At 48.0% G+C, this 15,000-nt stretch overlaps 3 protein-coding genes across 4 annotated transcripts in view; 1 reads left to right on the forward strand and 2 right to left on the reverse strand.

Annotated features, from left to right (window-relative positions):
* Nucleotides 1-692: 692 nt before the first annotated feature.
* Nucleotides 693-5,013, reverse strand: LOC306796597 (dickkopf-related protein 2-like; the record flags this gene model as incomplete). Its single annotated transcript, XM_079295616.1, has 4 exons — nt 693-1,075; nt 4,217-4,342; nt 4,648-4,804; nt 4,867-5,013. 4 exons carry the CDS (start codon nt 5,011-5,013, stop codon nt 693-695), a joined length of 813 nt encoding a protein of 270 aa, XP_079151742.1.
* A 3,116-nt stretch (nt 5,014-8,129) lies between these two features.
* LOC306796596 (calcium uniporter regulatory subunit MCUb, mitochondrial-like) lies at nt 8,130-12,034 on the forward strand. Of its 2 annotated transcripts, none has more exons than XM_079295615.1 (9): nt 8,130-8,316; nt 8,857-8,902; nt 9,194-9,361; nt 9,880-9,984; nt 10,136-10,293; nt 10,434-10,540; nt 10,632-10,728; nt 11,464-11,580; nt 11,845-12,034. In XM_079295615.1, exons 1-9 carry the CDS (start codon nt 8,251-8,253, stop codon nt 11,869-11,871), a joined length of 891 nt encoding a protein of 296 aa, XP_079151741.1. In that variant the 5' UTR covers nt 8,130-8,250; the 3' UTR covers nt 11,872-12,034. The 2 variants fall into 2 exon arrangements, with proteins under 2 accessions (XP_079151741.1, XP_079151740.1); XM_079295614.1 differs by having other exon boundaries at nt 11,861-12,034.
* A 314-nt stretch (nt 12,035-12,348) lies between these two features.
* cfi (complement factor I) overlaps nt 12,349-15,000 on the reverse strand; it is a 7,663-nt gene continuing 5,011 nt past the window's right edge. Inside the window, exons 11-16 of the mRNA XM_079295603.1 lie at nt 14,450-14,592; nt 14,237-14,340; nt 13,936-14,040; nt 13,675-13,850; nt 13,112-13,362; nt 12,349-12,583 (exon numbers count right to left, since the gene is read on the reverse strand). Of these exons, the coding sequence (XP_079151729.1) occupies nt 12,515-12,583; nt 13,112-13,362; nt 13,675-13,850; nt 13,936-14,040; nt 14,237-14,340; nt 14,450-14,592 (848 nt within the window). The 3' untranslated portion in view covers nt 12,349-12,514. The remainder of the gene's footprint in view (nt 12,584-13,111; nt 13,363-13,674; nt 13,851-13,935; nt 14,041-14,236; nt 14,341-14,449; nt 14,593-15,000) is intronic.

The raw sequence follows: 15,000 nt of genomic DNA on the forward strand, positions 1-15,000 counted from the left end.
GAAGAAGAGGAGGCACAGCTGAAGAAGAGGCACAGCTGAAGAAGAGGAGGCACAGCTGAAGAAGAGGCACAGCTGAAGAGGAGGCACAGCTGAAGAAGAGGAGGCACAGCTGAAGAGGAGGCACAGCTGAAGAAGAGGAGGCACAGCTGAAGAGGAGGAGGCACAGCTGAAGAAGAGGAGGCACAGCTGGAGAAGAGGAGGCACAGCTGGAGAAGAGGAGGCACAGCTGAAGAAGAGGAGGCACAGCTGAAGAAGAGGAGGCACAGCTGGAGAAGAGGAGGCACAGCTGGAGAAGAGGAGGCACAGCTGGAGAAGAGGAGGCACAGCTGAAGAAGAGGAGGCACAGCTGAAGAGGAGGAGGCACAGCTGAAGAGGCACAGCTGAAGAGGAGGAGGCACAGCTGAAGAGGCACAGCTGAAGAGGAGGAGGCACAGCTGAAGAGGCACAGCTGAAGAAGAGGAGGCACAGCTGAAGAAGAGGAGGCACAGCTGAAGAAGAGGAGGCACAGCTGAAGAAGAGGAGGCACAGCTGAAGAAGAGGAGGCACAGCTGGAGAAGAGGAGGCACAGCTGGCCACAGCAATGAGGCAGTTCTGGAAGGAGGGGGCGGGGCTTCACACAGGTGTGACCAGGTTTTGGTTATTCAGTCTCTCTGAGTCCTTTCCTTCCTTACTTCCTTCCTTCGTCTTCCTCCTCAGTGTTTCTGACACACATGAAGTCTCGCCTTCGAGGGCGAGGACTTTGCCGACGAGGACGAGGACAGCGGTGATGCGTTCGGAGACGAGCGGCGAGACGGGGCCGCCGCCATCTTGGACTTTGCCGCCGCCGCCGCAAGCAACGACGAAGACGACGCGGACGAAGACGGGCCGTTGCGCTCCCGTAGCGTCCGGCAGCCGAGTCCACCGCCACAGGGGCAGCGCTGGAACAGCTCCAGGCCGTGGTTCCCCTTCCGGCGGTGTCGCGTGCAAACCTGTCCCTCCTGCAACACGGGTTTGCAGATGCGGGTCCAGAAGTGACGAGCGCAGCAAAGACGGTCGGAGCAGTCGGGGGAGCGGAGGCAGGGATCCCCGACCTCACCTGAGACACGGAGACACCTTCGTGAGACACGGAGACACCTTCGTGAGACACGGAGACACCTTCATGAGACACGGAGACACTCCCGACCAATCACAGGCCTCGAGGCAGAGAGTGAGACGGGTTGTTTAATATGAAGAGAAACAAATGAAATAGAAGAGAGAGAGAGAGAGAGAGAGAGAGAGAGAGAGAGAGAGAGAGAGAGAGAGAGAGAGAGAGAGAGGAGGGAGGGAGGGAGGGAGAGAGAGAGAGAGAGAGAGAGGGAGGGAGGGAGGGAGAGAGAGAGAGAGAGAGAGGGAGGGAGGGAGAGCGAGAGAGAGAGAGAGGGAGGGAGGGAGGGAGGGAGAGAGAGAGAATTTTCCAATTTTTGTAATAGAAATGATTGAAGAAATTCAACTTGCATTTCTTTATTTTCCGTTGATGTGATTCAAACTGTTCTGCACTGAAGACATGTTCTAGTTCTCTACTTCTAGTCATGAGGGTTCTGTTATGGAGGAGCAGAACCTTTCTGTATTTTATTTATTACATCGATTACAGTGAGAAACGAGGCCACAGAGACACAGAGACACAGAGACACAGAGACACAGAGACCACAGAGACACAGAGACACAGAGACCACAGAGACACAGAGACACAGAGACCACAGAGACACAGAGACACAGAGACCACAGAGACACAGAGACCACAGAGACCACAGAGACCACAGAGACACAGAGACACAGAGACACAGAGACACAGAGACCACAGAGACACAGAGACCACAGAGACACAGAGACCACAGAGACCACAGAGACACAGAGACACAGAGACCACAGAGACACAGAGACACAGAGACCACAGAGACACAGAGACACAGAGACACAGAGACCACAGAGACACAGAGACACAGAGACACAGAGACCACAGAGACACAGAGACACAGAGACACAGAGACCACAGAGACACAGAGACACAGAGACCACAGAGACACAGAGACCACAGAGACACAGAGACCACAGAGACACAGAGACACAGAGACCACAGAGACACAGAGACACAGAGACACAGAGACACAGAGACTACAGAGACACAGAGACCACAGAGACACAGAGACTACAGAGACACAGAGACACAGAGACTACAGAGACACAGAGACCACAGAGACACAGAGACCACAGAGACACAGAGACCACAGAGACACAGAGACCACAGAGACACAGAGACACAGAGACACAGAGACACAGAGACACAGAGACCACAGAGACCAGAGAGACACAGAGACACAGAGACCACAGAGACCACAGAGACACAGAGACCACAGAGACACAGAGACCACAGAGACACAGAGACCACAGAGACACAGAGACCATAGAGACACAGAGACACAGAGACCACAGAGACCACAGAGACCACAGAGACCATAGAGACACAGAGACACAGAGACCACAGAGACCACAGAGACACAGAGACCACAGAGACACAGAGACACAGAGACCACAGAGACACAGAGACCACAGAGACACAGAGACCACAGAGACCACAGAGACACAGAGACCACAGAGACACAGAGACCACAGAGACACAGAGACCACAGAGCCCATAGAGACACAGAGACACAGAGACCACAGAGACACAGAGACCACAGAGACACAGAGACCACAGAGACCACAGAGACACAGAGACCACAGAGACACAGAGACCACAGAGACCACAGAGACACAGAGACCACAGAGCCCATAGAGACACAGAGACACAGAGACCACAGACACCACAGAGACACAGAGACCACAGAGACACAGAGACACAGAGACACAGAGACCACAGAGACCACAGAGACACAGAGACCACAGAGACACAGAGACACAGAGACCACAGAGACACAGAGACCACAGAGACCACAGAGACACAGAGACCACAGAGACACAGAGACACAGAGACCACAGAGACCACAGAGACACAGAGACACAGAGACACAGAGACACAGAGACACAGAGACCACAGAGACCACAGAGACACAGAGACCACAGAGACACAGAGACCACAGAGCCCATAGAGACCACAGAGACACAGAGACCACAGAGACACAGAGACCACAGAGAGACACAGAGACCACAGAGACACAGAGACACAGAGACTACAGAGACACAGAGACCACAGAGACACAGAGACCACAGAGCCCATAGAGACCACAGAGACACAGAGACCACAGAGACACAGAGACCACAGAGACACAGAGACCATAGAGACACAGAGACACAGAGACCACAGAGACCACAGAGACACAGAGACCACAGAGACACAGAGACACAGAGACCACAGAGACACAGAGACCACAGAGACACAGAGACCACAGAGACCACAGAGACACAGAGACCACAGAGACACAGAGACCACAGAGACACAGAGACCACAGAGCCCATAGAGACACAGAGACACAGAGACCACAGAGACACAGAGACCACAGAGACACAGAGACCACAGAGACCACAGAGACACAGAGACCACAGAGACACAGAGACCACAGAGACCACAGAGACACAGAGACCACAGAGCCCATAGAGACACAGAGACACAGAGACCACAGACACCACAGAGACACAGAGACCACAGAGACACAGAGACACAGAGACACAGAGACCACAGAGACCACAGAGACACAGAGACCACAGAGACACAGAGACACAGAGACCACAGAGACACAGAGACCACAGAGACCACAGAGACACAGAGACCACAGAGACACAGAGACACAGAGACCACAGAGACCACAGAGACACAGAGACACAGAGACACAGAGACACAGAGACACAGAGACCACAGAGACCACAGAGACACAGAGACCACAGAGACACAGAGACCACAGAGCCCATAGAGACCACAGAGACACAGAGACCACAGAGACACAGAGACCACAGAGACACAGAGACCACAGAGACACAGAGACACAGAGACACAGAGACCACAGAGACACAGAGACACAGAGACACAGAGACCACAGAGACACAGAGACACAGAGACCACAGAGACCACAGAGACACAGAGACCACAGAGACACAGAGACCACAGAGACACAGAGACACAGAGACACAGAGACCACAGAGACACAGAGACCACACGAGGTTCCAGACGAAGATCTTGTGAACATGCTTTATACGTGGAGCTCACCTTTACCTGAGGCCGCTTTCACCTCCGTCCTCCCTCTCTTCCTCCAGCCTTTCTTTTCAGACAGACTCGTCCCTCCGTCTGGGATCCTCTGAGACACGAAGCCGTCCTCGACGGGGACACAGACATCTGGAGATTGTTTCAAGATGTCTTAGACATCCAGAGACACACGTCTGTCTTTTACAATAAGAATCATGAGATTGTTTTCAGATAGTACGTCACCATCAAAGGTGTGACTTCTTATGTGTTAGAATCCGGAGAAACTAAATTAAAAAGTCAAAATATTAAATTAATATTCCCTCTCATAATTAAGATTTATTTTGAATTTTTAAAGTAATTCATAAAAAATGTTCCGAGCGGTCTCTTCCGTCATCTAACATCGTATGATTAATAAAAACGTGAACAAATGATCAACGATAAAAGACCCATCTTACTGTTGCTGCAGCGGTTGACCGGGCAACACATCCCGTTCCTATGGCAACGCCTCTTCCTCTTGCGGCAGGTGTGACATCGCGGGTGGGCGGGGCCTCTGGTGGGGGCGTGGCAGTAGCTGCCCTCTCTGCACTCCAGGTCGCTCATGCACTGATAGAGCTGGAGGAAGAGGAAGAAGAAGAGTCATTCTGGCGGTTCTGACGTCATGCATAACGTCACACACTCACCATACTGGGCTCCCACGCGCTCCTGTTCAGCGGCAGCGCGTGCGACTCCCTCAGGATCACCGTTCGGATGGAGTTCAGACGGACGCGCGCCGCCGACGAGCCGCGGGAGCACGCCGCCAGCAGGAGCACGAGACAGACCATCAGCACCAAGTGACGGGTCATGACTGCTGCTGCAAGAAATACAAATATAATAAATACTCTTAAATATGACATTCAAAGAGTTTATAAACCCTTTAAAACCAATTCACTCTCAATGATCGTCAATAAAACCTTCAGTAGGTTACATGTCCTTTATGTTAAATGTGCATCATGTTAAAATATAATAAATACACAGGAAACTCGCTGCACGAGCCAACATATGACATTTAAATCGTTCATAAACTCTTTAAAAGCTTTGCAACTCATTAACTCTGAATCACACAAACCTCTTGTTTTATTGTTGTCCTTTCATCTAAATCTGCATCATTACTGGAGATAAATGCATTCGTGACGTTTGGGAAACTTTGAGAAAGTTAAAAGAAAACGTCATGAAGCAGTTCTGAGAGTCCGAAACAACAGAAGCACGTTAAAGTTCAGCGCGCTTTTATTTTGAAAGGTGTGATGATGAACGATAACTGAACGAATGTCTCACCTGTAGCTCTGGTGGACGACGACACGGTCTCAGGTTACAAGGTGTTTCCGGTGTCTCTCAGGTGAGCAGCGCTCGTGAGCTCTCGGTGTTCGGACAGGTGAGCTGGACCCGGACCGACGGTCCTCTTTATAGGCTGCTCTCTCTCCTCTGCCACGCGCACACACCCGGTCCAACCCACTGGCCGCGGCCACGCGCGCCCCAGCAGACCCCTCCCGCGCGCACATCGATACCCTCGCGCCCCCCTCACCTGCAGCCATCGATACACAGAGAGAGAGGACGACGTCCGGTCCGGACTTCAACGGCTCCTCCGCAACATGTTGGAAGAATACTGAAGTTCAAGAAACATTTCACTGGACAGAATCAAACAAATACACTTAAAAATACACTCAGGACGCACAAATATCAATCTAATATTCAAATGACCACAAAGAAAGCCCGCGAGATGAGCAGTACAAAAACACAATGTACACAGACATTACACTCATTGGTAAAATAGAGAAGTATTAGCAAGTAAAGTATTTCCTTCATGACTGTATTATTCTCCAAAGTAACTATGCAACTGAAAAGTACATTATGTACCTCTGAGGTGTACAGTAAAAAGTACAACATGTATTTCTTTGTGTGTTGTGTATATAAGTACACTCCACAGACCTGTTCCCTTTAGTTCCCTCCTTGCTTCCTCTCCTTCTGTTTCCTGAGCCCTCAGCTCCTGATTGGTGGACTTCTTCCTGAGCTGAGGTGGACTCCTACTTTCCTAACCTTTCCTAACCTTTCCTTTCCTAACCACTTGTCCTTGAGCTCTCTGGAAACCGTCCTGAGGTCAAGGAAAGATGTGAAGGAGAGTTCATGAGGAGTTAGGAAAGGAGAACCGTTTTGCTTTTTAACACTTTAATGCTTTCTTACCTCATGTCGTTTGTTTTCATGATGCGTCACTTTAAATCTCGCCGGCATTATCTCCTTTCCTTTGGTAAAGGATGCTCCAGTGTTTCCTTTGCTAAGGGGATAAGAAAGGAAGCATTGAAGCACCTTTCCTCAACATTGAGAGGACACATTTTCTCACAAGAAAGTAGAGAAGAAAATTATAAAACCTGGTGAATTATGAGAAATTTAGTTTTTACCAAATCAAGATTAAGACAAAAATAATCCTTTAAATCAAGATGATAGATATTAAAATAACATTGTATATATATGATATATATCACACTCACACACTCACACACTCACACACACACTCACACTCACACTCACACACTCACACGCACACACACACACACACTCACACACACACACACACACTCACACACACACTCACTCACTCACACACACACTCACACTCACACTCACACGCACACACGCACACACACACACACACTCACACACACACACACACACTCACACACACACTCACACTCACACTCACACGCACACACGCACACACACACACACACTCACACACACACACACACACTCACACACACACTCACACTCACACTCACACGCACACACGCACACACACACACACACACACACACTCACACACACACACACACACTCACACACACACTCACTCACTCACACGCACACACACACACACACACTCACTCACTGTTGGTAATGGACAGAAAGAGCTGCTGACAGGTTTCTGCCTCAGAGGTTCAGTGAATGTGGACCGACGGGACGACGGCGCCGCCCTGAGGTCACATGTGGAACTGCAGCTGACAGACAGAAACACTGAGAGAGAGAAAGGCATGCTGGGATTCTGAGTTTGATAATCTGAATCTGCACAGTAAGATGTACTTTACCTCAGTGGTAACTTGAGGTAAAGTACAGCAAGGTACATATAGTACACATTACACAACACATTAAAAACATACAAATATACACGAAACAATAGAGAAAATGTGCATAGTAGCAAATAAGTTATGCAAATAACGAATGAGAACACAATAACAAGTGTCCCACCCCTCTGATTAGCAAAGCTGCTGTCTGCTGGACTGGAGTCTCAGGTGAGGCGGCTTAATTGAATTAGTTTTGTGCTTAATATGAGCAACGCAAATGAGGTTTTCTTTATTTGAGAACCGAAACCGGAGATTTAACAAGAGTTAAAAATGACATAATTATGGGAAATGAACTGGAGAGCAACTTAGTGTTTATGTATTTGTGTAAAGTGTCCAGAGCAGAGTTTCAGTTGACGTTGAACAAGAAACATGAGTTCACTTTGAAGATAAAAGATTCAGTGTGTTATTGTGCAGTGCAAGTGAAGTTGGAAGCATTTCCAAGAAAATAGGACGTTAGCTTCGTGTCTTTAATGTCCTTTAACTTGCTGCATTTTATTTCTTGCACTGTTTTTAATGTTTTAATGAATGTTGTTAATTGTTTTTAAATCTCCTTTTCTTTTGCCTTGTGTTTTGATGCTTTTATGTGAAGCACTTTGAATCACCTTGTTGTTGAAATGTGCGATACAAATAAACTTGCCTTGTTGTGCGACTTCTCAGTTTGAATCAGTCACTTCCTGTGTGGAGAAGCATTTCCTGCCAGAGAAACAAACTATTTTAAAGTCTGAGTGAGTCATGAAAGGGTTAAGTCCCCCCCCCCCCCCCCCCTCCTCCTGCGGTTCAGCCTTCCATGAAAACCTGTTCCTGCTCGCCTCAGAAACATTCCAGCCCTCGAGGCTGCCGGCTGCTTCAAAAACAAAGAAGCTTCATATCTGCAGTTTGTCTCTTCAGTGAGTTCGTCGTCGTCCCACCATGTTAGTCTCCACATTCCTCTGCAGGTTCTGTCGCTCTCAACCTGCAGGACTCCGAATCTACGCAGTGAGTTTAACATCTGCTACTTCTTACAGAGCAAACATCTTCACCCTTTATTTAAACCATCCCGTCTCCTTAAAGATGGAGGCTTGAAGTTCTGTAAATGTGTCGATGCATCAACATTGAACAAAGAAAAACTACTAACATTCGTACAATTGTGTGAGGAACTACTGCTGACTGCTATTACTACTAATACTATGCAACTTCTTCAAATACTTGCATTGCAACAACAATATTAGTACTGTATGCTACAACTGATAGCATCAGTGCTACTACTAGTTGTACTGCCAGTACTAATGCTTCTGCTAGTTTTACCCAACTTGTGGGGACACGCCTTCATTGATTTCAGCTTAAAGTACAGTATAGTATTTAGGATTACGCTGGTATGGTTATGGTTGATACGTCTCCAGGAAATGAATGTAAGTCAATGTAATGTCCCTAAAACTCATGAAAGCATGACTCAAAAGCAAACAGAAGGGCGTTGGTTCTGGTTTCTGGTTCAGGAAGGAGAGTCAGAGGCGTGATGTGTTTCTCTGTCCCTCCCAGGCCAGTCCGGTCGTTTCCAGGTTCAGCAGCCGGCCCACATCCACAGGTACCTTCAGCAGCAGCGCTTACAAAACAGCTCATTTCAGAAGGACGTTGCCTGCTAACGCTAAACGCTAACATGCTGATGTTCAGCAGGTATAATGTTTACCGTCTTAGCTTCCCATGTTAGCATGCTACAAGTCCTTATGAGTGGACCAGCTATGAATAAGATATAACTGCTAAAACAAGGAAGACCTGAACAATTATACATGAAAAATCAATTACAAAACAGCAATGAGATTTTCTTTTAATCACCGTTTGGACCATTGTTCAGAGGACATCTCTCTTTCTCTTTCAGATGCGTTTGTTCGTTACAGCTTCGGTCGGCCCGTCCTCTCTCTGCGACTCCCTGCTGGTCAGCAGAGTCGCTTCACTCTGACGCCCATGTTGACCACGGTGGATGACCTCCTGCGTGACATCACAACCAAGGACCCCGGGGTGCACACCGCCGTCCTGCTCAACAGAGGTACTGCAAACAGCGCATGCGTACTATATACTTGGAAGGACCCGAAAACTAAGTTTCTGCATTTTTGAAGACAAAGTAATGAAGTTTTTCACTTTTTAAAAATGTCCTAATTGTCCAAAATGTCCTCATTAAAATGTAGTTTCCTCAAATACCCGTCCTTTACAGAAATATCACTGCTGTCCACAGATGTCCTCAATTTCCATGAAATATTTTCAGTTTCCAAAAATGTCCACTTTTTCTAACATGTCTCCTTTTTGTAAAAATTCATTCACTTTTGACAAATGTCTCGCCTTTCTTAAAATCCTGACCTACAACAAATGTCCTCAAGTCCTCACTTACAACGAATGCCTCGACTTTCCCAAAAATATCTGTTTACTGAAAATGTCCTTCGCATTATTTTCCACTGAAAACATCCTCATTTTTAATCTGAAACTCAAACGGGTCCTCACAAAGATGGAAGCAGAAGAGCAGCCACACAAGTCATGAACACATGAAACTAAACGTTGTTTTGTCCTCAGACGGACAGAGAATCTCTTCATGCACCTTCATGGAAACAGTTCTAAATGAAGACTTTCAACTGGTCATCAATGGCGTCACACACAATGTCCGCTCACTTGTACAAGGTACGACCCGTGTGCACGAGGTTAGCTTAGCTTTGCATGAAGATGCACTTTGACTGATTCCTGTTGTGAAACTTTGAGTTCATTCAGAACGACGTATTAACGTGGTATTAAAGTGTTAATACCACAAACCCCCCGTTGCTGTGTCCGTCAGGTTCGTCTCATGAACACGTGTTGGGTCCGGACGACATGAAGTACGTGGTCCGCCTGCTTCACTCGGCTCTGAATCTTCCTCAGCGGCAGCACATCAAACACACCGAGCTGCTGATGAGACAGGAGCAGCTCAAAGAGCAGCTGCAGCCGCTGGAGACGGTAAATTACAGAATGAAATATTCTATAATATTACACAACTTTTAAAGGAGACTTCCTGTATTACTCTTGATACTTTAAGTATATTTTGCTGATAATTCCTCTCTACTTTTACTAAAATAACATTTTCTCTGCGTGTACAGGTGAGAGTCAAGATGGCGCAGGAGGCGGAGTCTAGAGCATCAATACTGGGGTGGGGGGGGCTTGCCTACCTGTCCCTGCAGGGAGGATTCCTGGGTTACCTCACCTGGTAATGAGCACACACACACACGCACTAACCTGAAACTCTACTGCACTCAGGGATCCTGTAATCATGTTTTAATGTTTGTGTGTGTTGACAGGTATGTGTTTGCGTGGGACGTCATGGAACCAGTCACCTTCTTCATCACCTGCAGCACCAGCATGATGTTCTTCGCCTACTACATCCTCACCAAACAGGTAGGGGCCCTGTGAGTGGGTCTGCTGTCTTTGTGAAGAACAAAGGATATTTTGTAGACCTGACAGTGAGCACTGGGTCCCCACTTCACTTAAAGGTCCCCACTAAGTCAACGGTCCCCACCACGCCGTGAGGTCCCCACTTCACTTAAAGGTCCCCACTAAGTCAACGGTCCCCACCACGCCGTGAGGTCCCCACTTCACTTAAAGGTCCCCACTAAGTCAACGGTCCCCACCACGCCGTGAGGTCCCCACTTCACTTAAAGGTCCCCACTAAGTCAACGGTCCCCACCACGGCGTGAGGTCCCCACTTTACTTAAAGGTCCCCACTAAGTCAACGGTCCCCACCACGCCGTGAGGTCCCCACTTCACTTAAAGGTCCCCACTAAGTCAACGGTCCCCACCACGCCGTGAGGTCCCCACTTCACTTAAAGGTCCCCACTAAGTCAACGGTCCCCACCACGCCGTGAGGTCCCCACTTCACTTAAAGGTCCCCACTAAGTCAACGGTCCCCACCACGCCGTGAGGTCCCCACTTCACTTAAAGGTCCCCACTAAGTCAACGGTCCCCACCACGCCGTGAGGTCCCCACTTCACTTAAAGGTCCCCACTAAGTCAACGGTCCCCACCACGCCGTGAGGTCCCCACTTCACCAGATCTTCACTCTGCCAAAAAGTCTGAGGGTCTTCACAAGTACAAACATGTGATTTAAATTGTGTGTGTGTGTTTGTGTTGACAGGATTTAATCTATCCGACTGCACGAGATCGTCAGTTCCTTCACTTCTTCCATCAGAAAGCATCTCAAAAGAAATTCAATGTTCGAAAATACAACGAACTCAAAGAAGAGCTGGCAAAGGTGATGCACGCACACACACACACACACACACACACACACACACACACACACACAGTGTTTACACAGCAACACTGTCTTCTGGAAAAGATGTATTTTGTGGCGCTAACCTTTCTTATTAATTATGTTGTGTGGACATCTTATTTGTTTCTCCCCCGCCAAAATAAGAGCTTTTCATTCATTCATTTTTAGTTAGAATGAAATGGATGATTACAGCAGACTTTTAAAATGATTCCAAAACGGACAGCTGAAGTCATTGACATGTAGAAACCTGTGGTTGCAGGTGGAAGGTGATCTCAGCAGTTTGAGGAGCTCCATCCGGCTGCAGGTGGATCAGCCTGAACCACAGAGAGCCACCTGAGATTTCACTTTATTCTTTTTTTTGACATTTTCATACTTTGTTTCTTCACGCTTTTGTCATCTGTTTTTATTAAAAACACAATGAAGTGAAAAGGTTCTTATCCGTGTCCTTGATTTATCTCGAGGTATTTGTGTTTGATGTAAAGAAAAGAGTATTTTTAGGTATGCTATATATCAAGCTCCCTCCTTATTCCTCTTCCTGTAAAACATTTCTATATTTGTGAGCCATAGAAACCGGAAAACTCATTCTATTGGACAAAGTGGTATTTTAATTTATTTTGTGATTTGTATTTCCTAGAGACGGTGCACATTAATTCACACTTCAGTTTCCACCTCAATGTGCTGAAGTTAGCTCCAGAGCTCATGTTCCTCTGCAGGCCCTGGGCAGACTATGACAGTCTAGTGGCCTAATATCAGTACGATGCTCCAGCAAACACTGTATATAGCACAACACCGTACACTACATAACTCAATACCATGTTTAATACATCAGTGAACGAACAACAGGCTATTTCAGGTACGTGACAGCTCGACTCTTAATTCACCGTGTCACCGTGTCCTGTAAGCGTTTGGCTCGTCAGGAGTTGAACTTGGTGACGGCGGGCCACCCTGTATGAAGTCGTATCCACTCAAAGTAATGAGCCACCTGCCAGACAGAGAGGAGGGAGTCATCAGCAGAACCATAACTTATATCTGTTCATAAAACACAGAATATAAAAGCACGACGTAATAACTTGTACTGCGACTGTTTGTAATATTCAGTACAACTGATAGACTGTGTATGAGAAGTGGACGCAGTCGTCACGACGTCACTCGTTGGTTTGTGGACTTCAGCTTTGAAGCCTTGACTTTGGCTATTTGGCCGTCGCCATCTTGGATTACAACCTGTCAATCACGTGTAGCCCCGCCCTAAAGCATCCCCTGCTTTATGGTCTGTGTGACTCTAAATGGAGCATAATGTACTAAATGAACATCATGCTGTATTGAAGAAGACTTGAAACAAGAGATTGAGACATAAACTCATGTTTACAATGTTTACTGAGGGAATAAATCGAGGAGGTTGCCGCCTGGTGCAAATATTTAAGTTTTGATTGCATTTTGTTGAAGTGATGTTCATGATGAAAGAGTACAGTGATATATATTTGCTGTGTAAAAGCACTGTATGTACGTTTACCTGTGTATAAACTCCAGGGAACCCTGGCTGACCACACTTGTCTCCCCAGCTGACGACGCCCCACAGGTAGGACACGCCCAGCTCGTCCTCGCAGACCAGCGGACCGCCGCTGTCGCCCTGACAGGAGTCCACGCTGCCGTCCAGGTCGCCCGCGCACATCATGCCGGGTTTGAAGCGACCTTCGTAGAATCTCTGACAGTCGGCGATGAGGGACACGTTGGCCCACAGCAACACCTGAGCCGCTCTGCCGTCTGTGGACAAAGTCATCGATCCTCAAACGTTTGAAACCTTCCACGTCAACACGCTGACGCACAACCTGACGCTCATCAAGCTGCAGAGCAGCAATTCAACTTTCATCCACTGAATATTTCGTGGAACATGATCGATTCTTCACTTCGAGTGAAGTTGAAAGCATTTCATGCCACTCCATCAACATGTTGATGAAATTAAATTCATGTTTTAATAAAGCTAAACTATATCTTCTGCATTAACAGCCCGTCTATCTCTTCACTGGAGGGCTTCGTTTACACTAATGTTGGTTTCCGGTCGGCGGAGGAACGCACCTGCGGTCCGTCCCCACCCTGAGATGCTGCAGGTGTGGTTGGGCTGGAAGAGTTGGGAGGACCAGGGGACGCAGACGGCGCTGACGGCCGGGTTGTCCTCCAAACATTTGTCCTTGTACGGAAGCTTCTTCATCTTCACCAGAGCGATGTCGTTCTCGTAGGTGTTGGCGTTGTACCTGCAGGTGTATGAACACGCCCACCTTATTACCATTCAGTCAGTGATCAGCAGCACGCGTTGTGATGGTTCGGATGCATCAATACTTTGGGTGGATGCGAATGTCTTCAACAGGAACAATGTCCGTTGTGTCCTGAGCTTGAAACTTCCTCCAGAGAGAAAACTTCACCTTGAACGCAGAGGGGGTGGGCCTGAAGAAGAGAGAGTCAAGAGAGTACCAGCGGCCACTACTAGTACTTTTAGTACTTCTGTCATGTTTAATGCCATTACAACTTCCTTAGATACAACTATTGCTGCTACAACACATACCAACACCACCCCACATGCACCACTGCTCATATTCCATCCTGCTGCTACGGCATCACCATTGACTTCCACCGGTCCTACCTGACGCAGTGAGCAGCCGTGATTACCCAGCATCCTCCGATATAAGCGCCTCCACAGTCGATCTTCCTGTTCTCCACCAGAGCGACCTGCCACTGGATCTGAGTCTGCACAGCAGGGACACATTCCCATGTGAAGACCACCGTCTGTCTTCAGAAAGCTGAAACCACTGAATGTGAGTGTGAACACGGACGGACAGGTGCGTCCCCGACTGACCGGGTTTGCCGGGACGCCTCCCACCACTCTCTTGAAGCGGCCGGCCCTCGCTCGCTGCTCGACCTCCACGTCGTCCACCGTGGTCGCGTTGGGAATGCCGCAGTATAAGTTGGCCTCCAAGTGCACTCTGTCGGCCCTGGTTTCTGGACACACATGCATTGAGTTGTTAATGAATTCACATCCAGCTCTGATGAGACCCTGATGCTGTTGTCTTGGGGGCGTGTGGGCCGGAACCTGACTTGTGGTACGGTGACCTGGTGACCTGAGGTTTGACTTGTACTTCAGGAACGTGACCGGACACCCGAACTGTTCAAGCCTCATGTGACAGTTGAAGATATTCCAAAACCGTGTTCATTAATCTGCTGGAACAGCGGCCTCGCTCTGCTGGTCTCAGGCCAGATCTTGGAACCTGGTTGTCGGGCTTTGCTCCCTTAAAGGGATCCTCACATACCTCAAACATACGACCACTTCTGAAAATACGACACAAAGCTCATTCTGTCGCACAACGAAATGAAATACAAAGTCAATGCAAAGACGTGAACGGACACAAA

The sequence above is a fragment of the Melanostigma gelatinosum genome, assembly GCF_949748355.1.
Source record: "Melanostigma gelatinosum genome assembly, chromosome: 23".
Classification (NCBI taxonomy): Eukaryota; Metazoa; Chordata; class Actinopteri; order Perciformes; family Zoarcidae; genus Melanostigma; species Melanostigma gelatinosum.